General features: G+C 40.5%; 2 protein-coding genes across 19 annotated transcripts in view; one reads left to right on the top strand and one right to left on the bottom strand.

Annotated features, from left to right (window-relative positions):
- The window catches only part of AKNAD1 (AKNA domain containing 1), a 33,755-nt gene extending 31,261 nt beyond the window's left edge, over positions 1 to 2,494 (bottom strand). For 2 of the 13 annotated variants that reach the window (XM_043520470.1, XM_043520471.1), the window contains exon 1: positions 596 to 2,307. The gene's annotated coding sequence lies outside the window, so the exon portion shown is untranslated. Of the gene's footprint in view, positions 1 to 595 lie in introns of all 13 variants that reach the window. The other 11 variants (XM_043520466.1, XM_043520472.1, XM_043520474.1 and 8 more) reach the window with 9 other exon arrangements.
- A 71-nt stretch (positions 2,495 to 2,565) lies between these two features.
- GPSM2 (G protein signaling modulator 2) overlaps positions 2,566 to 23,454 on the top strand; it is a 58,657-nt gene continuing 37,768 nt past the window's right edge. Inside the window, exons 1-4 of one of the 6 annotated variants that reach the window (XM_038414225.1) lie at positions 2,576 to 2,862; positions 10,619 to 10,716; positions 11,709 to 11,833; positions 19,873 to 19,981. In XM_038414225.1, the coding sequence (XP_038270153.1) occupies positions 19,920 to 19,981 (62 nt within the window). In that variant the 5' untranslated portion in view covers positions 2,576 to 2,862; positions 10,619 to 10,716; positions 11,709 to 11,833; positions 19,873 to 19,919. Of the gene's footprint in view, positions 2,863 to 10,618; positions 10,717 to 11,692; positions 11,834 to 19,872; positions 19,982 to 23,454 lie in introns of those variants that run through there. The other 5 variants (XM_038414226.1, XM_038414228.1, XM_043491330.1 and 2 more) reach the window with 5 other exon arrangements.

Below are 23,454 nucleotides of genomic sequence, written 5' to 3'. Positions count from 1 at the left end.
CTCAGTGGGACAGGAGGAGGTAACTCATCAAGTGATCCTCCCCTCTTCCTTTAGCAGCTTGGCCCCTCCAATTCTAAGGCCAAGCCTGACTATGAGTGGGACTTTAAAGGTACTCAGTGTTGGCATACTTTTACTCCAAGGGTAAAATTTCCAAGACCTTGGACTATAAACTCTTTGGGCCAAGGACTATCTTTTCATTATATATGCGTATGGAACCCAGCACAATGGGGACCTAATCTTAATAAGAGCCCCTAGCCATTACTGCTATCATGATACTTTACTAGGAAAGCACTCTTCCACATGCCTCTATAAATAACAGAATAATGTTATACACCAGAATAATACGACGCAAAACATACGTGTCTTCTGGTCCCTTCACACCAAGAACTGTTACTGCTGCTTTAAGGAAGGTTTCCAAAGATATTTTGAACCTTTGGGGGCACATATATCATTTCTCTGCTAGAAACAAAACAAACATGGGGATGTAAACAGATAACTTTTCTTTAGACAAAATGAAATTTACTGTGCAATACAATTTCATTTCTCATCCTTCACCTCACAGAGCATAATGCATTTCTCACACATCTGTACTCACGGATCATCCCAACAAAGCCTCTTTTTTTGAATCCATTCCTGTTCTCTTGTACTTTGCCACATAAAGTACTGTAGATTCTTTCAGTACACTACCCAGCAATCTTCTTAGCCTCATAAAGTGAGGAATGATATCGTATAACTAATTCTCACACCTTATTTGAAAGCAACATAAACTTCAGCAGAAATAGAAGCAAACTTACTTCAGTCATTAAAAATGTTGATTTGAACTGAATTGCTGCAATAAGCGGACAAATCTGAAAAAGCTACCGTATAAGTACTTCCTAATACCAATTGTAGGTGAATGGTTACATTTCCTAGACCACTGCTACAGTTATAGTAGATGCTCTGGAAATTTATACCTAAGGTAGGTATTAAATTTTTCAGTTCTAAATGCTTTAGTCTACACATGTGACATAGGTCTCTGTTTCACAGTGGGTGCATTTGGTTACATTGGTTGTAACCCTATCTCTAACGCAGCCAGGTGAGTACAAGTGCAGTTTCTCAATAAGTGTAACCATATACCTTGCTATTTAATATTACTGTTCCATTCAGTTATGGTTCAATGGTTTCAAAAAGGCCCTGCAACACAGCAAACAAACATTTTTCAGTTCTTGGTGGGGACAGCAATTTAGATATATTGGTTATTCAGTGCCATAAATACATTATTTCTATTTGTTTTGTAGATATCATTTACTTTATTTTATATATTAAAATATATAAAGTGTTTTTAATTTATATTATCATCTCATTCTTAGGCCCCAGCCTATGGCGACCCAAGACGAGGAACAAATGTTTGTAGAGGTGCCTAGATTAGCATTTATAATTATTTTAATTAAGAGAAAAAAATAATCTGGATAACAGCAGGACCAAAAACTCTAGCCCAGGCAGGTTTATGGAGGTTTGGTTCTGAGCCTGTGGAGTCAGCAGGAGGAAAGATTATAAATGTCATAGAGCTAGTCTACTCTGGGAATTTACATCAGCATAGCCAGTCTCTCAGGGGTGTGTAAAATCTACACCTATGAGCTCTAGCTATGTCAATCTACCCCCCTGGTTAGAAGATCCTAGGTTGATATACAAATTCTTCCTTCAACCTAGCTACCTGCTCTCAGCCCTGGTCTATACTACAAATTTATGTCAGTATAAAGTCGCTCAGGGGTGTGACAAATCCACACCCTTGAGAGACACAATTATACCAACCTAACTCCAGTGTAGAAAGTGCTATGTCAACAGGAGGGGCTCTCTCTTTGACATAGCTACCGTGTCTCAGGGTGGTGGAGTACCTTTGCCAACAGGAGTAACTCCCCCCATCTGCATAAGTAGCATGAGCATCTTCAACGATGCAGCTGTGCCGCTGCAGTAGACAACTCTCATGAAAGCTTATGCTCAAATAAATTTGTTGGTCTCTAAGGTGCCACAAGTCCTCCTTTTCTTTTTGTGAATACAGACTAACACGGCTGCTACTCTGAAACTTATCAGAGGTGGAGTAACTGCAGCAACAGAACCCCTCCTATTGGCATAGGTAGCAGCTACACTGAAGGCTACAGCAGTGCAGCAAATCTCCCTCCCTAGAGGGAGAGACATGGGACCTAAATGTTGCCCCCCGGCAAGCTCCTCACCTCACCCCACCCCACCCACGGCTAGAGCGTGGAGCAGGACTTCCTCCCAAATCCACTCAGGAACGGGATCTTCCCCTCAGCTCTTCCTCCCCCACGCAGGGAGGCTCCCCACGCCAACCCCCCCGCACTTGCCTCCTAGCTCCCCCACCCACCCCTAACTGCCCCATACGAGACATCTTCCCCTCCCCACCACACCGCACCGCACCGCACACTGACTCTGATCCCCACGGGACCTCCCATCCTAGAACAGGATGACACCGCCCCCACTCAAACCCCGGGCTCCCATTGGTCAGAGTGAATGACGCAGGGCTCCGCGGGGCGTGAGAATGAAAACTGTAAGGGAACCCTCTGGGCACGCGCAGAACGTGCCCGTGGGGGAGCTGGGGAGAGCCGTTGGGTTTCTCAGCCACAGGGGGAGGGAGGCGCTATGCGTGTAAGAGCTGCGGCAGCAGGGCAGCGGCTATTGGCGGGTTCGAAGTGCGGAGTGCGCGGGGGGCGGGGCAGCGTTTGTTGGCAGCGTCGGGCTGTCCCCTCTCTTCTCGCGGTGCGGCGGTCGCTCTAGGGCTGGTCCATCAGCGAGGTGCTGCGGGGGTGCGAGGCCAGCGATCGGACCGGAAGGAGGCCGGCGGCTGCAGGCGGCCCCGGTGCTGAGGTGAGGTCCGGCCCGCGGCAGGCGGGAGAGTGGGGCCGCCTTCGGCAGAGCGGCCGTGCGGGTGAGGGAGGGGGCAGCCGGAAGCGTTGCTGGGGCAAGCTGGGGTTGTCGCGTAGAGGTTTGGAGTATATCGACTGAGGAGGCAGCAATATTGGGGGCGCCAGAGGCGCGGTGGGTGACTGAGGGTAACTCGCTGAAGGCGAGGGCAACTGTGGGGTTGGCTGGAGGGGGCGATGACCCGTGGGGGGGGGGGATGCTGACCTGAGGGGGTCGATCAGGGGAAGGTGATGAGTTGTTTCTTGCGAGTGATGTATGCAAAGATATGCATGTGATGCTCTTGGGGCGGGGTGCCCCCCAATATATTGTGATGTTCGTACCCGGGGTTGTGCGCATGGCGGCTACTGTTCCCTTGTTGGTTTTCTCCAAGCCCAGCGACCCGAAGATGCTCCTTGCCTCTTTGAGAGAAGCATGCTGGGCTGTTTCTCCCAAAGAAATAACTGCAGTTAACTTCGCTGCACCAACCGTGCTGTTTTGCATCAGTCCTTTCCCAATCGCAACATGAAATCAAACCCTGCTCTAGTGCTTGATGAAGAGTCCTCTGCAGTGCAAAGAGATAAAGTGTCAAGGCAAAGCAATTTGTTTGGTGCTTTAAAATGATGATGGTGCTTACTAGCACTGCAGTGTTACTTGTTTGAATAATTTAACCCATGAAATGTCTTGTTTGTTGGCTGTGTCTGATTTACAAGAAATGTGAAAAAATGATAGTGTTTAATTCCCAAATCCAAAGGATAGTGTAGTTGTTTTAAAGTGCTTTCAGTGTTTTGTGCAGTTGTTTAATATTATATTTTTGCCTTACAGAACTATAGCAGCAATCAATTTCTTATAGTCTAGACCGCAAAACAAACGCAGCAAGGGATTATGGTAGCTTCTTTGCTTGGGAGGGAAAATAGTCATTTGCTGTCACCAAACCAACCCTTTAAAAAAATAATTGTTGAGGGATTAACTTCTTGATTTCTCCATTGTGAAACGATGACATAGCATTAAGTATCTTGAGTCCTTACTCTTACTGGTTGTTTGAATGACAAATAGACATTAGCTCAGGGGAGAAATGAAATAACCAAGATTGTTATTAAATACATCATAAAACTAAAGAGAAGTGAACTACATGGACTTTGCTCCTTATATAGTTTTTACATTTGTTTCATAATCACATTTTAATAAATAGAAATGGAAACTTATGCTAGTTCAGGTTGTAGCAGATGTTTCTGACCTAGTCCCTCACCCCTTAAAAAGGAGATAGGGGTAGTTTGGTATCCTTGCTTTTTCTTTTCTCTTCTTTACCTCTTTGGCAATGTAGAACCAAACTTAGACTCCCACCTTCAAGTTGCAGTCCTCCTACTCTTAGACGTTTTCGGCTCCTGACTGTTTGTTAGCTTCTAGCCCTCAGAGATGCATAGATCACGTATCTTGGGGTTGCCATGGAGAGCCAGGCAACCATTTCAGAGTTCTGATGGACCTGCCAACTCTTGCATCACAGAAAAACTTTTAAAGGGACACTATAAGATTACCCTAATTTAAAAAGTTGGTAAGGAAACATGTTGCGCACACTCTGGCTTTCTCATGTCTCCTTGGATCGTTAGGCTTCTCCCCTTATGTGTCTCCATGGTAGTCCTTTCCTAAACACCTCACTGGGAGAGGACACCACTACCTCTAGACTCCAGAAACACCTTCTGTATTTCTTCTTAAAGAGAAGGCTTTCACTCTCTCTCCAGAGGTGTTGCATGATACACCCACACAACTGTATTCTTAAAAACAGGATCTATTAAATATAGAGAATCAGATATAAATAAACAGTTCATAAAATTATAGAACTGGAAGGGACCTCGAAAGGTCATCTAGTGCAGTCCCCTGCACTCAAGGCAGGACTAAGTATTATCTAGACCATCCCTGACAGGTGTTTGTCCAACCTGCTCTTAAAAATCCCCAATGATGGAGATTCCACAACCTCGCTAGGTAACTTATTCCAGGGCTTAACCACTCTGACAGTTAGGAAGTTTTTCCTAATGTCCAACCTAAACCGCCCTTGCTGCCATTTAAGCCCATTGCTTCTTGTCCTATCCTCAGAGGTTAAGAAGAACGATAACAGAGGTGAAGAAGAATGAAATATGTTCGGTAAAAACTTTGCAAATGCCCAAACAGGCTTCTCTTAGCTTTGTTACAGAGAAGAAAAGACTCTACATTCCTAAAAAGCAGGTCTCATCTCATGCACTCCTCTGCACTCCAGTCAGAGTGACAGCTTCTTGCTGCTGTGTCCAGAATGATCTCTAGTGTCAGTCTTGAACCTACTTATTATTTCCTGTTGATCCAGTACAGCACACCCCATTTCCTTAACTAGTTTTTTTTCAGATATGTATACACACCGTAGAAGTTAGGAGAGCAGCTGCATTCCCAACCCTTCAGGAAATGGCCTACTGGGGAGAAGAGAGCCCTCTTCAGATGATTACTACTTGCCTTTAAAATGCTTCACTACTGAACTCTAGTACAGCTTTCCACAGATCCTTGTGTCTGGCTGCATCCAGTTTATCCAGTTCTTTGTTTCTTAAACATTTTTTTTCAATTTTCCTTTGCCATGAAATATAGATTATGGACAGACTCTAGGCCCTCTCTCTCAATATTTTTCCCTTTTAGTCAATTTTACTTTGTGCACTTCATAGCAGTTGTGGTTCAGCCAGTTTCACTCCTTCCTCTATATAATTTTGTAGGCCCTGATCCTAAAAATCTCACACGTATTTATCTTTAAGAACCTGAATGGCATCAGTGTTCGTAATTGGACTACTTGTATTCTTAAAGTTAAGTATATGTAAATATTTGCAAGACTGGTACCTTTGTCATTTTTTTTTTCTTTTCTGGAAAGATGATTGTAAACATAAAAATTCCTGACAAAACTTCTAAAGAAAAATAAAATTCAAGACGTATTACTTAAAATTTGCTCTAATTTCTTTTTAAAAGTTCAAGTTCAGTGTCACTGCTAAGGGACACTATCTTTCAGAAAGAAATGTGATTTTTAAATGGACATTTACCTCTTATTCTTATGAGTAACACACAGGATTCCTATAAATGAAAGATTAGAGACTGTATTTCTGAGGTGTTTTTTCCTATTTTTCTCTGTGCATTTGACACTACTTCTATATTTGTGTGTACTATTTTCTCTGTATAGTCATTCTATTTATGAAAAACATAAACAGGAAGAAATATTTTAAAAAGATAAACAAAGTCTCCCAAAAACTTGGGAACAGGCATAATATCTGAAAAAATTTTTTTTTCTAATGGATTAGCTTGATGGTGTCCCTCCCTTACAAACTAGTCTTTTCTTTTTTCTTTTATTTTTTTTCCCCAATTTTTCCTTTTTAGTTGATAAACTTGTAAGTAATAGTAGTGGCAGAATATAGTTTTATTTCCTTGTTTTTGTTCTAAATTAGTACCCTTTAAGTTTCTGGGTTCTAAGGGTATATAACATATAAAATCTGAATACTGACAATATTTTGCTTAATAAAGGCTGTGTTTCTGTTCAACTGAAATATCCTACTCTTGCTTAAGCTGATCAAGCTTTGAAAACTTATTTTGGCATATCTGGGTGAGAATTGGCTACAATTCCCCTTCTGTTGCTTCTGTTTGGGCCCAAAATCTAGTCTTGCTTTATCACTAGTGCCAGGGGGAAGAAAATATCAGTGCCTACTTACTAAGTAACATTTTACAGCTATTCAGTATGATGTGAAGGATCCTGAGATGTACTTCACTTGATCACCTTCAGCTTTAATGTTCCAGTGTTGTGTTAGTGTATTGATGTTCTCAGAACAACTTTGGAGTACTTCTGAGGAGTTTGGTAGCCGATCAAGTGACTTGATGTGTGTGTGAATTTGAATTATTGGATCTGTCCTTCTACCACCTTGGAAAGATTGAGACAAACTTGGTCTCCCAACTTGATCTCCTACAACGCTTATCTACATTTCTCTTCATACAGCTGCAAAAACATTCCTTTATCAACTTTGTGTTGTAGCTAGATGAGCAATGGCATATTACCTTAACTATTGGTTTATGATTTTTGATGGGAAGCTGTTTAACACTTCTGGCAGCTCAGCCTAGGCTACTGTTAACAACACTTTGTGGTTGTGTCCTAACACTTAACTCTGATCATGTTTGGAGATTATGGTTCTTTCTCACAGGTTGGGGTGGTACCCTTAAAAGTAGATGTGTACGTACCATGAAGTTTATGTGCATGGCCTATGAACCTTCAACTGGTATTATGTTCTTAAAAAAGAACCTACTTGTAGCCATGTACATTTTCAAAGTTTCTCAAAATCCTTTTTGGCTCTCTCCTGTTTACTGCATTCCACTCCTCAGTACCTACAGTGTTTTATGCTGCTTTTTTGTTTTGTTCTAATGCTCCAGAGTTTCTCCATCTTACGTTGCAAGCAAGGGTTTATTATAGGAGAGGATAGATGATCCTATTGTGACCAAGCAGTATTTGTACAGTAATAAATACTAGAATGAATCTGATATATCAGATGGAAGGGGGAATGGAGCAGAATGCAGGCCATACTATCACTTTGCTCTACAAGGAGGCCATGAGGGAAAGTAATCAGGCACTTTGTGGACAGATGTGCATCTGCTTCCCAAACATCATTGGAGTACACAGTTATTGAAAGCAAAGTATAATTCAACTGTATAATAAACTTTCATACATATCTCAAATAAATATTATTTGCATAATCATAGTGGCTAGGAGCCCTAGTCATGGACCAAGACCCTGTTGTATTGTGTTGTACAAACGCAGAACAAAAAGACAATCCCCGCCCAAAAGAGGGTAGAATCTAAGTATAAGAAAAGAAATGACAGATGGATACCGACAGACTGAGGAGGGAGTACACAAGGAAACAGTCAGACTCCTCCCCACCCCACCCCCCCTTGGCAAGGCAGTTTAAATAAATGTTTTTTCCCTTTAAGTAAATTAGCACTAACTGTTCTTGTGGAAAGCAAACAATTCCCAAATGCTTTCACTTACTTCAGTACATGTTCATCCTGTCCTTGTTAGTTCACCCTGTTCAACTGACAGTCCACAGTTTTGAAAAGACTAACCTCCTTTCCAGTGTCGCTTCCCCCCCCCCCCTTCTCCCCCTACTCCATCATAATATGCTGCTGTTAACTTCGGAATGATGGATCTAGGTGATAGGCCAGTCAGTATTGGTGGCAATAAACTGCTGTGGGTCATTCTAACTGTACATGATATCCAGCGTCTGTCAAAGTTGTGTGCCTAAACTCTCATTCCTGAAGGTTAAGAATGGCATTTGCTGGTACAGTAATGAGTTCTCTTGCCTTGAATTGAATGTTTCTGTAGCTCAACTATGTAACTTTGACAAAGACGTAATGTGCAATCTTGCCTTAGTTTGTATATACATATCACTACTAAAGAGGACTACAACACTAATCACCGTTTATCAATTTACAGAAATCAAAATATATGCTTTTTTGCCTCTCTTTCCTAGAGGACCCAAATAGTGTAGAGTTCCCTCTACTTTTCCCTTTAAAAAGTAAGAGTAAAGATGGGGCCTAAGCAGATTTATTAGATCCCCTTTGAAGAAGAAATATCATGTTTTAAGAAGGAGCTGAACTAAGTATAGAGTATTGTATTGATTGCATATTTTTTGTGTAATATGCAGCGTTACTTCTGATCCACCCTGGACCATCTTGGCATAGAAATAGTCAATGTTTAATGCTGATGGTTCCCCATCTGCTGTTCTTTGACATCATTTAATATGCTCCATTTCCCAAATTGAGGGTACTAAATGATTTCCCTGTTGAATAAGAGAGGCTTGAAATCTGTCCAGAGACACTTGCAGAACAGGATTACTTTTCTTGTTTGTTAGGATAACATTCAAACTTTAAGATTAGATCTTGGTAACAAAATTTAGCGAACGGTTGGTTGGAGTAGTGATATAATTTGAGTTGTTCTTAAAATATTGAATGCAGTCTTTAAAGTAGGAGTAGTAAAAGCATAAGTCATTCAGTTTGCATGGTGCTGAAGCAAACTTTAAAATTGCAAATGCAATCCCTACTTGAGTGAGGTTTATGAAGAATACTGTCCACAGAGTGTTGGCTTTCAACCTAGGAGTATATTTATAGATCAGATTGGTCTGGCCAAACCAAAAATGAGAAAATCCCAGTGGTTTGATGTTTAAAAAAAAAAATTAATTGGAGGAATAAATCCTCAGTTATGAATGCTTTGTTACTTCATCAGAAAAACACTCCCCCCCCCCCCCCGCACCAAAATACCAATGGGTGAGAAGTAATTCTTGTGGTGTTTTTGAATCTGTTTGTTTGCTGACTAGACTTATTGTAAGAATGTAAAATGGTATTATACTGCTAGCACTTCTCATTGATGGATCTGTCATCCATGAACTTATCTAGTTCTTTTTTGAACCCTGTTACAGTCTTGATCTTCACAACATCCTCTGGCGAGGAGATCCACAGGTTGACTGTGTGTTGTGTGAAGAAATGCTTCCTTTTGTTTGTTTTAAACCTGCTGCCTAATTTGGCGACCCCCTAGTACTTGTTATGAGAAGGAGTAAATAATTTCTTTATTTACTTTCTCCACACCTGTCATGATTTTATAGACCTCTATAGTATCCCCCCTTAGTCATCTCTTTTCCAAGCTGAAAAGTCCCAGTCTTATTAATCTCTCCTCATATGAAAGCTGTTCCATACCCCTAATCATTTTTGTTGCCCTTTTCTGAACCTTTTCCAATTCCACTATATCTTTTTTGAAATGGGGCAACCACATCTGCACGCAGTATTCAAGATGTGGTCATATCATGGATTTTTACAGAGGCAGTATATTTTCTGTCTTATTATCTCTCACTTTCTTAATGATTCCCAACATTCTATGAGCTTTTTTGACTGCCGCAGCACATTGAGTGGATGCTTTCAGAGAACTATCCACAATGATTCCAAGATCTTTCTTGAGTTGTAACAGCTAATTTGGACCCCATCATTTTATATGTATAGATGGGATTATGTTTTCCCATGTGCGTCAGTTTGCATTTATCAATGTATTTGTGGTTACTTCTTGTCCTCTTGGCTACGCCCAGTTCTCTGCACTAACTTGTTCACAGGATGATAAAGAGCTACAAAAGTAGTTAGCTGACTCTGAGCTAAACATTGATTCTGCTGTAATACTGTATGTAAAGAGCAGTTCTGCTCTGAAAAGTTATTCTGTAATAAAGGCATTGTGAGGTTTACCGTTGATCCTTAATGCTTAATTAACAAGTAATAAGATGACTCTTAGAACTACCAGTTGTGTATATTCAGCCTTGGATCTGAGAGTTTGATTGGGTTCCTTCCATGTGGATTATTGTTGTTGTTGTTAAAGGTTATACAGGCTAAATTGTGTCTTCAATGAGTGTAGTTCTATGTTTTCAAGTCACTATGTGGCCTGTAAATCTTGCCACATGCCTTAACTAGGCATTTTTAGTTAAGTATCTAACATTAGAGAATACTGCAGATAAGACCCAATCCATCTCATTGCAGTAAATGTCAATGGGAGTTGAATCAAGGTTATAATGAGGTTACCATACTTAATATCATATGTAAACTTGGCAAAATTTAAGGTTCCATTCCGAGTGTATGTTAAGTGACACTTGTATTGCACCATTCTCTTCAAGGTCCCTGAACTCTTCCTGTCCCCAACTTTGTTTTGCAGTACCAGCTGAATACCACTTTACTCCAGAAGCGATCCCATCGTTCGTAATCTTTTCACATTGCAATGGAACTACCTTGTGAAATAGGGTATTACTCAATGTGAGTAAAGTCAGATTCTGGCTCTAAATTTGGAGTATTAAAAGAACTGAAAGGTCCCCCCTTCCTCTCAGTTCCCCCCCCATGACACTAACTGTCTCCACAGTTTTGGTATATATGCACACTTTATCCTTCCTACTTGGGTGTTGGTTTTAGACATCTTACAGAAGTGAAAAAGAAGCAGTCCTTTAAGAACACTGGTGAGTTTGTTTCTGACGAGGTGGTTTCTGAGTCTGGAATTGCTTGTTTGTAAGGTGGATAAAATAACTTGATCTCGTGTAGATAGGAGTGAATCAGTATATTAATCAATGTTGAGGGTAGGTCATGTATGACTAATACTAAGAACAATACTTGGCATTTGCATAGCATAGCATAGCCTCTCTGTCATTAAAGTGCTGTGCAAACATGAATCCTTAACAGGTGAGGGAGGGAGAAAAGGAAGCATTATCCAATTTTGGTAAAATGGGTATACAGAGGTTAAATGACTTGGTGTACAGCCAGGATTACAGTTTGGTAGTTCTTGGTTTCCAGTGCTTGTCCTCAGTCTCCTAGACCACTCATCCTGTTGTGGGATAGGGGAAGCTATAAAAAGAATGGTTTTGGCTCCCATATCTTGAATTAAATGGAACCTATAGTGCAGCATCAGAGGGACACTCTATCTTTGATGGTGTGTTTTAAGCTATTTGTAATAGCCTTTGAACACCTATTCAGGAATAAAATCTTTCTTAATGGGGTGTGATGTCATATCCATGAATTATGACAATCCACTAATTAGTGGAAGGAGCCGACTTCCTTCAGCTCCCCACTGCTCAGCCATTGGGGATGGTGCAAGAGATCTTGTAAATGTAAGAGGAAAAGGGAAGGCAGCTATGGGAGTGAGTCGACTGAGACTCACATTAATGTATTATTAAAAATTGTTTCTGTATTCATTATTTTTCTGTCAAAATGATATTTTAAGCTCCCCTTTAAAATAATATATTTTATCTGTGGTGCAGCTACTACCTTTTTCCTTCTGTTGGGAATCTCCACTGTTCTGTGGGCTGTCAGAGAAGACACTACTAACTAAATAAAAGCACTTCAAAGGTCTGAAGAGTCCTGGATGCTGATAGGCTGTGAGGAGGTAAGAACTCAGAACTGTAATGCATCTTTATAGTGAGCTTTGCAAGCTGGTTTTGGCTATTAATTTTGATATCTACAGGTTCAGAAAAAACTAACTAAGATGAGGTATAGAAATAGCTAATAATGTGCTTGCCTAGCCTTATTCTGTCAAGAAGCTTTGTTTCTATTCCCAGAGGGAAAAGGAATTCAGGAATTCTTATACATCAGTGGTCCTTTCCAAATTTTTTTTTCAGACCTATAATCATACACTGATGGAAATTCTATCCTTGTAAAGTGGCTGGTTGATGGAAACCCCTGTTTTGTTCAAGGAATAGGTAGTCAAAGTTAACATATTCAGAGTGTTTGGGAATCTTAGGATGTCAGCCTTAGCTGAGACGTATGTCTTTTCTTTCTTGATTGTCTGCAGTGTTCCATAAAGTACATATTACTTAATTTAAAAATGTGTCTGTCTAAAGCTGTGGGTGATTGTGTTTTTTTTTTTTTTTTTTTAAAAATGCTGCTGAATAAACATGCAAGTTAAGATCAGTGTACAAAACATTTACACTAGCAATAGTCTACATGTAGGTCAGGCTGATGGTCCAGTGATAGCACAGTGCACCATTGGGCTGGTGCTTCTCTTCCATGTTCACAATGGCTAGAAGATCTGTGGAACCTGCTTTCACACATCTTGTGAAGGGGGAGTGCCTTGTGTAGTTGTCTAGTAAACCTCTGTCCCCTGCCCTTTCCTTCAAGCAAATCTGAAAATAATTAGACTTTGGAGAGATCTGTTTGCTGGAAGAATAGTTATCACAAAATGAGCCTCTTCACAGTTAGCCTGTTTTTTCTCAAGATATCTTTCACCCTGGAGACATTTCATAGAATCATAGAATATCAGGGTTGGAAGGGACTTCAGGAGGTCATCCAATCCAACCCCCTGCTCAAAGCAGGTTCAGTCCCCAACTAAATCATCCCAGCCAGGGCTTTGTCAAGTCTGACCTTAAAAACTTCTAAGGAAGGAGATTCCAGCACTTCCCTAGGTAATGCATTCCAGTGTTTCACCACCCTCCTAGTGAAAAAGTTTTTTTCCTAATATCCAACCTAAACCTCCCCCACTGCAACTTGAGACCATTACTCCTTGTTCTGTCATCTGCTACCACTAAGAACAGTCTAGATCCATCCTCTTTGAAACCCCCTTTCAGGTAGTTGAAAGCAGCTATCAATCCCCCCTCATTCTTCTCTTCCGCAGACTAAACAATCCCAGTTCCCTCAGCCTCTCCTCGTACGTCATGTATTCCAGTCCCCTAATCGTTTTGGTTGCTTTCCGCTGGACGTTTTCCAATTTTTCTACATCCTTCTTGTAGTGTGTGGCCCAAAACTGGACACAGTACTCCAGATGAGGCCTCACCAATGTCGAATAGAGGGGAACGATCACGTCCCTCGATCTGCTGGCAATGCCCCTACTTATACAGCCCAAAATGCCATTGGCCTTCTTGGCAACAAAGGCACGCTGTTGACTCATATTCAGCTTCTCGTCCACTGTAACCCCTAGGTCCTTTTCTGCAGAACTGTTGCCTAGCCATTCGGTCCCTAGTCTGTAACGGTGCATGGGATTCTTCCGTCCTAAGTGCAGGACTCTGCACTTGTCCTTGTTGAACCTCATCAGATTTCTTTTGGCCCAATCCTCTAATTTGTCTAGGGCCCTCTGTATCCTATCCCTACCCTCCATAGTATCTACCACTCCTCCCAGTTTAGTGTCATCTGCAAACTTGCTGAGGGTGCAATCCACACCATCCTCCAGATCATTAAGGAAGATATTGAACAAAACCGGCCCGAGGACCAACCCTTGGGGCACTCCACTTGATACCGACTGCCAACTAGACATGGAGCCATTGATCACTACCCGTTGAGCTGGATGATCTAGCCAGCTTTCTATCTACCTTATAGTCCATTCATCCAGCCTATACTTCTTTAACTTGATGGGAAGAATACTGTGGGAGACCGTGTCAAAAGCTTTGCTAAAATCAAGGCACAACATGTCCACTGCTTTCCCCTCATCCACAGAGCCAGTTATCTTGTCATAGAAGGCAATTAGATTAGTCAGGCATGACTTGCCCTTGGTGAATCCATGCTGACTGTTCCTGATCACTTTCCGCTCCTCTAAGTGCTTCAGAATTGATTCCTTGAGGACATGCTCCATGATTTTTCCATGTGGAATTAAGCCAAGAGATGGGGAAGATGATTATTATAAACAACAAACCAAAAAGAATCATTAGACTTCAAATCAACACTGTCCCAATTTAAATCCCAAAAGGATCAGATCATTAGTAAAAGTACCTCTCTTCTTCTCTCTCAACCTACCAGCTGAGGAGAGCAAACTTGGAACTCGTAAACTGGTGCAGAGCAATTTATAGAAATGAAAATTCCAGGAGAAATCATAGTTCCTTTCTTAGCGTGGTGTTTTCTTTTACCTGGAATCCATAAAACTGTGCAGAACTGTACCTACCTCACCCACCTTGTATCTGTCAAAGTTAATATCTTTTATTACACCAGCTTCTGTTGATGAAAGAAATGAGTTTTTGAGTTCAACAGAGAATTTCAAGAGCTTGTCCCTTTCACCAACAGAAGCTGATCTAATAAAAGATATTCTCATCCACTTTCTCTCTCTCTCTCTCTCTCTCTCTCTCTCTCTCATATCCTGGGACTGACACAGCTGCAACACCTTCATAAATAACCGAGTCATGTCTAACGACCATGTGCCATTCTGTGTTAATGGTTCAGAAAATCTGTGCTGTCACAACACGTTATGAACAGCTGTTTGAGTCCCAGTCATGGAATATCAGAAATCAAGAATGAATAGTGGATATTATTTTTCCGTTAGTTACTATACAAATATTTATATTACACTCAATGTGATGATGCTTCAAACGTACTGCACTATGTCTTTGGTTTAGTGAGCCCATTATCTGCTTCATGTATTGGGATATGACTTATTAATTCAGGTGAACTTATTAAAAATACTTTGAAATTGAATTAAAAGCCAAAATCAAGCTGCTTCTAGGTCTGCTCTTTGTTCTTCACGCCATGGCCCGTATTTTGTGGAATTTTGTGTGTGCACCGGTCTGAAAATCTGGGCCCATGCTAACATCTTGATTTAAGAAAGAAACCTGTCAGTATATTTTATTACCCTATTTGGTATGCTTTTATCTAACTTTAAATTCAACAGTGCTTGCCAAAGATCTGTTTTTAGATTATCTGCTTCAAGCCTGCCCTTTCTCTTTTCTCTCCATTGTTACAACCCGAAATATTCCATTTCTAGAGGAAAAATTTCTGTACTTAAATACTTTTTTTTTTTTTTTTTTTGCTTTGAAGAAAACGGTCTTGATTTAAGTGATCATTACACTGAAATATTTTAAACAAACATTTCCATCGTTCCATCATCTTATGACTGTTGGTTTTCCATATTCTGCTAATAAATTAATTTCATAATAATCATATCTGCTGAATCATTCCACTAAAAATTGTGTGGAAATTGTTCTCCTGTATAGTTAGAATGAATGCAATTGATCCCAATTATCTAGTATCTCCTTTTTAAAATAAGCATTTTTGGGGTTTTTTTATGTATATTTTAGATAAGTACCTCTATTACTGCGTAACTGTCTACACCAGCTATATCAATCTGTTGTTCTATCCAAAGAATAGCTCAGAACTGAAGAGATCTGTTAGAATCCACAGTTTACTGAAAATTTCACAGAGATGTCTACTTTAGTCATGTAAGTTGGTACTGTCTCCTAGCCTGGGCAACTAAATCTTTGTGGTAGAAGATGCTGTATAGCATCAGAAACTCGAGTCTGGAAGATCTTGACAACCAGGTCAGTTTATAACCTAGCAGACTTTTGGGAAAGAGCTGCATTTATTGTTATATGGCTCTCAGAGAATGTAGTATGTACTACTGGTTAAAGTGGAGGATTGGTAGTCAGGAGACTTAGATCCTCTTTCTTGCTTTTCCTTGGACTTGCCTTATAACCTCATCAAATCAGTTGGAGTCTGATTTTTTTTTTTTTTCAGAGTTGCTAAATACACACAAGTCATTTGAAGTAAATGGAAGCTGGAGGTGTTCAGTGCCTCTGAAAATGAAGCCCTAAACCTAATTTTTCTCCTCATTATCCATAGAGTAATACTTATACCTACCTTGCACCAAGCAAGCCCCAAGCTTCTATGCCCAATACTTAAATTTCAGTATAGTGCTGAGGAGCCAGAGGTGATCCTCCAGGAGAGTTCCCATCCTCCAGTGACAGGTTCAATTGAAGTAACTTCTTGTTTCAACTGACTGCCCAGGTAGAAGTTAAAGATCTTGTGGCCCTTAGAAAAAGGGAATAACTGGCATCTGATCAGCATTCTCTCTCAATAAGAAAGTATGGTAAGACTTTGTTGTGGAGCACATACTGGCTGCTACACTTGATTATAGAACATAAGAATGGCCATACTGGGTCAGACCAAAGGTCCATTAAGCCCAGTATCCTGTCCTCTGACAGTGACCAATGGCAGGTGCCCCAAAGGGAATGAACAGACAGGTTATCGTCAAGTGATCCATGCCCTGTTACCCAATCCCAGCTTCTGGCAAACAGAGGCTAGGGAAACCATCCCAGCCCATCTTGGCTAATAGCCATTGATGGTCCTATCTTCCATGAATCTTTCTAGCTCCCTTTTGAACCCTGTTATATTATTGGCCTTCACAATACCCTTTGGCAAGGAGTTCCAGAGGTTGACAGTGCGTTGCGTGAAAAAATACTTTCTTGTGTTTGTTTTTAAACCTGCTACCTATTAATTTCATTTGGTGGCCCCTTGTTCTTGTATTATGAGAAGGAGTAAGTAACACTTTCTTATTTACTTTCTCTATACCACTTATGATTTTATAGACCTCTATCATATCCCCCCTTAGTCGCCTCTTTTCCAAGCTGAAAAGTCCCAGTTTTATTAATCTCTCCTCATACGGAAGCCGTTCTATACCCCTAATCATTTTTGTTGCCCTTTTCTGAACCTTTTCCAATTCCAATACATCTTTTTTGAGATGGGGCAACCACATCTGCACGTAGTATTCAAGGTGTGGGAATACCATGGATTTATATAGAGGCAATATGATATTTTCTGTCTTATTGTCTATCCCTTTCTTGATGATTCCCAACATTCTGTTCGCTTTTTTGACTGTGGATGATTTCAGAGAACTATCCACAATGACTCCAAGATCTCTTTCTTGAGTGGTATCAGCTAATTTAGACGCCATCATTGTGTATGTATAGTTAGGATTATATAATAAACATATTTTGTTGAGGCATTGAACTAGCTATATCATAATCTTTGTTCAGGAAGAAATTCTATACTAATCCTAATTTTTCAGGTGCTTTAAAACTTTATGAAAAAATATCTATTGAGCTAAATTTGCATTAATTTATTCCATCCCAGACTTTATGTGCAAAGTTGGTGTAGTGGCAATATGGTAAACCTTTGTTTGACTTGTATGTGTGGCGCTTTTTTTTTTGTTTTGTATTTTAATTTCCAATAAGGCTTTCATCAGTAAAGGCACTCTTTCACAAATTTATGAGTTTAGTTTAGTTTTGTTTGAAGTCATGGAAGAGTTAAACTCAAGTGACTTCTTTTTAAACTTCATACTATGGACCTATTTCTTGGTGAAGACAGGTGTCATTGTCATGCTTGACGAGGTTTTAGTTGAAAATACAGATAAGTATAGAAAAGAGATGCCGTACACTCTCACAATATCCACTTTTCTATTACATTTTTAATATTGAATAGCAAGATACAATTCTCTAAGGGTTCACCTACAAAATGCATAAAAGAACAAATACTCCTCTGCCTCCACCCACCCCCAGAACCACACACCAGGAGCGAGTCTCAGAGCCTAGGTCAACTGACTTGGGCTTGCACTGTGGGACTAAAAATAGCAGTGTAAGTTGCTCAGGCTCAGGCTGGAGCCTGGATTCTGAGACTGAATGTCTCCACTGCTATTTTTAGCTTGCACCGTGAACCTGAGTCAGTTGACCTAGGCTCTAAGACTTGCTGCCACATAATTTTTTTTCTTCTGTGTAGACGCACCCCAAAAATGAAATTTCTCCCATTGCAACAAATGCCATTCTCTAAATCATCCTAGAAAATCTAAACCCATATGAGCATCTAAGGGTATATTTACACTGCACACCAAGCCTGGGCTCTGACTCAAGGTTTGAACCCAAGCCCCCCTTCCATGCACACACAAATCAGTCTAACTTGGGTCAGCAAGCACTCAGGGCCCAGGTCCTAGTACCCCGCCGGGGGCGGGGGAGATCAGATCCCAAGTCCTGCTCACACTTTGGTCCAAACCCTGTTATTTTGCAGTCTGGACGCAGGTCAAGCCACAAACCTGAGTCAGAAGGTTTGCGTAGTGCAGTATGGATGTGAGACCTGGGTCCAGTAATTGTAAACCAAGATTTATAATGCAGTACAAGTATGGGCTTGGAAACATAGAGTCCACAAGCCCGGGTCCTGCAGACCTGGGCTTCATGTGCAGTGCAGACATATCCTTTGAGTTTCTAGGGTTTCTCATGTTTTTCCTTGATACGTTTGGACTGCATTAGGAACAAAAAAATTGTGTTTATTTGAATATGTGATCATTGATGTACGTTCAAAAATGCACTGATTTCTAGTTTACTTCTGCCTCTTTTTCAAAGCTTCAGTACACAAAATGCTATGATTCAGATATAAATGTAAAAATTGGATAATTTACAGTTATGGGAAATCACGGGAACTATAAATTGACCCCTTGTGCATTGCTTGTAACTTTGTTTAATTTTTATGCCATTATACAAAAGCATAGTGTGTATACACTGTGTAGGTTGAGAAGGTTCAGTTACCACTTCTGTGAAAGCTATAACTCCCTCATTCCTGTGCATTCAAAATCTTTAATCATATTGTTGCATTAGTAGGGCAGAGCTTTTTTGGCACTTCTAATATGTAGGTCATATCGCAAGTCCTTCCCAATCCATGAAGACTGCAATTGAATCTTGAAATGTATGTGTCACACCCATGAATTATTATTAAAAAAAATTCACACCCACTTATTGAGAGTGAGTTGTAACCAGCTGCATGGAAGGGTGAAAGAACTGTCTTACTGGAAGAGGGTTGATACTTCAGTTACGGGGTGCAAAGAGGAAGTCTTGGCAGGCCTGGGAGGGGAAAAAGCACTATTGGAGGCAAATGGGAGCATTATGTTGGAATTGTAGGTTATGGAAGTGGTTGATGCTGGAAGCAGAAATGAGAAAAAATTTGGAGTGGAGAGAAGGGAGGATGCTGTATGGAAAATGTGGGTCCAAGACTAAATCTATGAATTAAATAAAGGTAGATTGAATTAGAGCTTCAGAATTTCTTCTTGGTGTTCTGGTGACTGTATAAAATGCTTGAGTTTTGCTGTCACATTTTGACAGCTCTAAAATCTCTTGCTGGAATGCATAGCCATGTAATTCACAAGTGCATGTTTATATGTAAATCATATTAAAACCAAACCCATATGTATTTATCCTTTATGCTTGTCACTTGGAATTATACCCAGGACAAAAGACTAGCAACACAATGATAGCTGATTCAAAATCTAGCTGAACACAGATTACTGCTTTCTGTTGAACCTTTCTTTTTTTTTTCAGCTGCTTGCATGCAAAAATTCCCATGGTTACAGTGAAACACTTTGTCTCTCTCACTTTAAGTGATTGATAAGATTTAGCACTCGGCAGGGATAGCTTTGCGTTTTGCATCAGCCCAATGTGGTTATGAGTTCTTTGAAAATGAGACTTCAAGCCAAGCATCTTGTGTTCCCTTTGCAGAAATGCAGCTGAATGGAACTGAAAGGGCCACAGACACAAGAACTCGGGACATATTTATGGAAAAGCTGTGTTTGGCACTGCTCTCTTTTCCTTGTTAATAAAGAAGAGTATTTCAGCAGGAGCTTAGGATGTATTAACTCTAACTTGTTAATATAGTAACTGGGATAATGTGCTGACGACAATTTTCCATATTAAGGTACTTGTCCTGCCTGCAGAACACTTCTCTACTGATGATGCAATTCAATGGAAGAAAGTAATGTTTTGATAAGCATGCGTGAAGATCATTCCTTTCATGTTCGCTACAGGTAAGACTATGTACTGTTTTGTATAAAGCTTTAAGTACTGTGTTAACAATAGAAACCTTATTTGAATGTTCAATACTGTTCTTTTTCAAGAGAAATAGCAAAGTTAAACATCATTTCAATGGGAACCTGTTTCTTTACCTGTGTTACTAGTGGCACTGTACCTTAAAACTGAAAGAAATTTGAAAATATCACTCACTTCTTACTGTTGAAAAGTTTTTTGCTCTTTTTCTTTTCTTGAACAGTGAAAATAGACTAGTCAGTTGCCTAGTTGATTTCACCCCCCCCCCCCCCACATTAGTACAATGCGAACTCTGATGGAAAATATTTCCACTGGATGTGAGAACTTTCCATTAGAAACGTTTCTAATGGTTTTAGGTTTTGTCAAAGCTTATTTTGCAAAACCTAAAATTTGGTTCAGATTTGACCTGACAGTGTCTCTTTTGGTGCTGAACCCAAAAATTGTGTCAGATGAGAAAATAATTTTAAAAAAAACCTGTCATTCCACACTTCTGTAAGTTTGGTACTGTTCTTTCAAGAAGTTACACTTTTTATACCTTCCATAGCTGTGCTCTGAAACTGTCACTGTACTGAAACCGTGTGCTGTTGCAAAATGAACTGGTGTATGTGATTTACTACAAAAATATTGCAGTGTTTGAGGGTTTAGCACACCAATTTGATATGACTCTTTGTTATGTTCTAAGAAGGAAGTGGAGCATAATTCCAGTAGTGTAATTCATGTGTACCTCCCTTTATTGACTTTATCAGTTAATTTCCTGAAATAGTCCACAGTATTTGACAGTCTTCTGCTGTATTGTGTTATCTTGCTGTACACCCTTGACCGTACCTCGAGCACCTCCACAAACTATGCGAACTTTCATAATCTACTGACTATATGAGCTAGGGAGGGTGTGCCTGAGAGGTGGTACTTGCATAAATCTGGATGACAATACTTAAAGGTGTAAAGAGGAGGAATGTTGGCTTGGAGGTGAAGTTGTTATATCTTGATATAACTTGACATACTAAACACTTAAAATCTGTCAAAGGTAAACTTGCTTGAGATGCTCTTATTGAGGCAAATGCTGTCTTCATTAAATGGGGATGTTCACCTTCCTCGTGTAGATGTTATTTGGTTATAAAGCACATTAAAGGTGAAGGACTATAGAAATACTCAGTTTTCTTGTTGTTGGGTGGTGACAGGTCAGCATGATGCACACCTTTCCTTCCCAGAATGCATAGAGACTGGGAATGGATGAGTCATTACACAAAGTAAAACTATTTCCCCATGTTATTTCTCCCCCCCAACCCACCCCCCACTGTTCCTCAGATATTCTTGTTAACTGCTGGAATTAGCCTACCTTGCTTTCAGAGTAGCAGCCGTGTTAGTCTGTATTCGCAAAAAGAAAAGGAGTACGTGTGGCACCTTAGAGACTAACAAATTTATTAGAGCATAAGCTTTCGTGAGCTACAGCTCACTTCATCGGATGCATTTGGTGGAAAAAACAGAGGAAAGATTTATATACACACACACGGAACATGAAACAATGGGTTTATCATACACACTGTAAGGAGAGTGATCACTTAAGATAAGCCATCACCAACAGCAGGGGGGGGAAGGAGGAAAACCTTTCATGGTGACAAGCAGGTAGGCTAATTCCAGCAGTTAACAAGAATATCAGAGGAACAGTGGGGGGTGGGGTGGGAGGGAGAAATACCATGGGGAAATAGTTTTACTTTGTGTAATGACTCATCCATTCCCAGTCTCTATTCAAGCCTAAGTTAATTGTATCCAGTTTGCAAATTAATTCCAATTCAGCAGTCTCTCGTTGGAGTCTGTTTTTGAAGCTTTTTTGTTGAAGGATAGCCACTCTTAGGTCTGTGATCGAGTGACTGTGATCTGTGATCATGGTGACTACCTTGCTTGTCACCATGAAAGGTTCCCCCCCCCCCCCCCCCCGCTGCTGGTGATGGCTTATCTTAAGTGATCACTCTCCTTACAGTGTGTATGATAAACCCATTGTTTCATGTTCTCTGTGTGTGTATATAAATCTCCCTTCTTTTTTTTCCAACCAAATGCATCCGATGAAGTGAGCTGTAGCTCACGAAAGCTTATGCTCTAATAAATGTTAGTCTCTAAGGTGCCACAAGTATTCCTTTTCTTTTTGCGAATACAGACTAACACGGCTGCTATTATGAAACTTCCCAGAACCTGTATTATCTGTTCTATGGTGCCCCTTCAGCAGGGCTAATAGCAATGTTGTCTGCCACTGTATCACTCTACACAGGAGTACTGCTAGTGTAGATGCCAAGCAGGGACCTGACAACTGCACTGATGCAGTTGGTTCTCCCAGTGCAATTCTGGAATACCCCACCCCACCCTTCCGCGACAGCGGAGGGCGGAAATTGTATTTAATCGTGATGGTTCTTAAATAATGGTCGGATTACTCTGTGCCTAAGGGTGGTTGTGGCAATTATCCTAAAAGGAGTTTGGTTTTGGTGAGGTAACAGTAACACATTTTTAATTTCCAAGGAACTAGTATAAAGAAAAAGCGCATAAGTAAGATATTAATTCAGATATTGAACTGATCTGAGGCTTTTATTTAAATGGATGTAGTTTAGAGTTTAGTTCTTGAGTCAGTTGATTGTAGAGTGTAGAATTTAGAAGGTTAAAAAAAAAATCCCACCCCCCCTCAACTTTATGTTCAGGTCATCTATTATTTGTGTCAGTATTTGCATATGCAGAAGGTAATTTCTCTTGTCCTTTTGTCTCTTGAGCAGAATTCCCTTTCCAAAGAGATTCCTATAGCAAGGGTTCTCAAACAATTTGGATGGCGGGGCCCACATTTTAGTACAGAGAGATGATTGTGGATCTGTTTTTGATTGTGTGGGCCATCACTTTTCTCACTCTATAGTCAGACAATATCCCTGTGGCAGGGATCAATTGCCTACATGGACAAACATATAATATATTTTGGGTTGTCTTCTATTGCTATTCACTGGCTGGAAATAAGGATGATGCCAAAACCAGTGACTGCCCAGCTCTCCAGAGACCACCAGCAAATGCTCCATGGAGCAACTACTGGCAAACTGCCTCCACCACAGAACACTAAATTAGTGCACCAAACATCCCACAACTAAGGGGTTATCTTGAGTAGGATTTGTTTTTTTTTAACTAGATGTAAGCATGTTGTAAAGTTCTAGTATAAACAAGGCAAGCTGTACTCTAGCATGTACTAGGTCGGGAGTGGCCAAACTGTGGCTCATAAGTCCCAATGTGGCTCTTTTACAGTTAAAGTGTGGCACACAGAGCTCCCCATACCTACCAGACTAGGAGGGAGCTCGGGACTTCCTCCTTGCAGTGGGGTGGTAGGGATAGGGCCTTCAATCATGTAGGGTGTGCCTGCCAGGGCTGGGGGTTTCAGCAGGAGCAAAGCTGAAGACCCGAGCCTCGGTAGGCACCTCCTGTGGGGCTGAAG

Source organism: Dermochelys coriacea, chromosome 8, assembly GCF_009764565.3.
Source record: "Dermochelys coriacea isolate rDerCor1 chromosome 8, rDerCor1.pri.v4, whole genome shotgun sequence".
NCBI classification, from domain to species: domain Eukaryota; kingdom Metazoa; phylum Chordata; order Testudines; family Dermochelyidae; genus Dermochelys; species Dermochelys coriacea.
The sequence above is the reverse complement of the archived record's forward strand: the minus strand, read 5'-3'. Positions and strand labels throughout refer to the sequence as shown.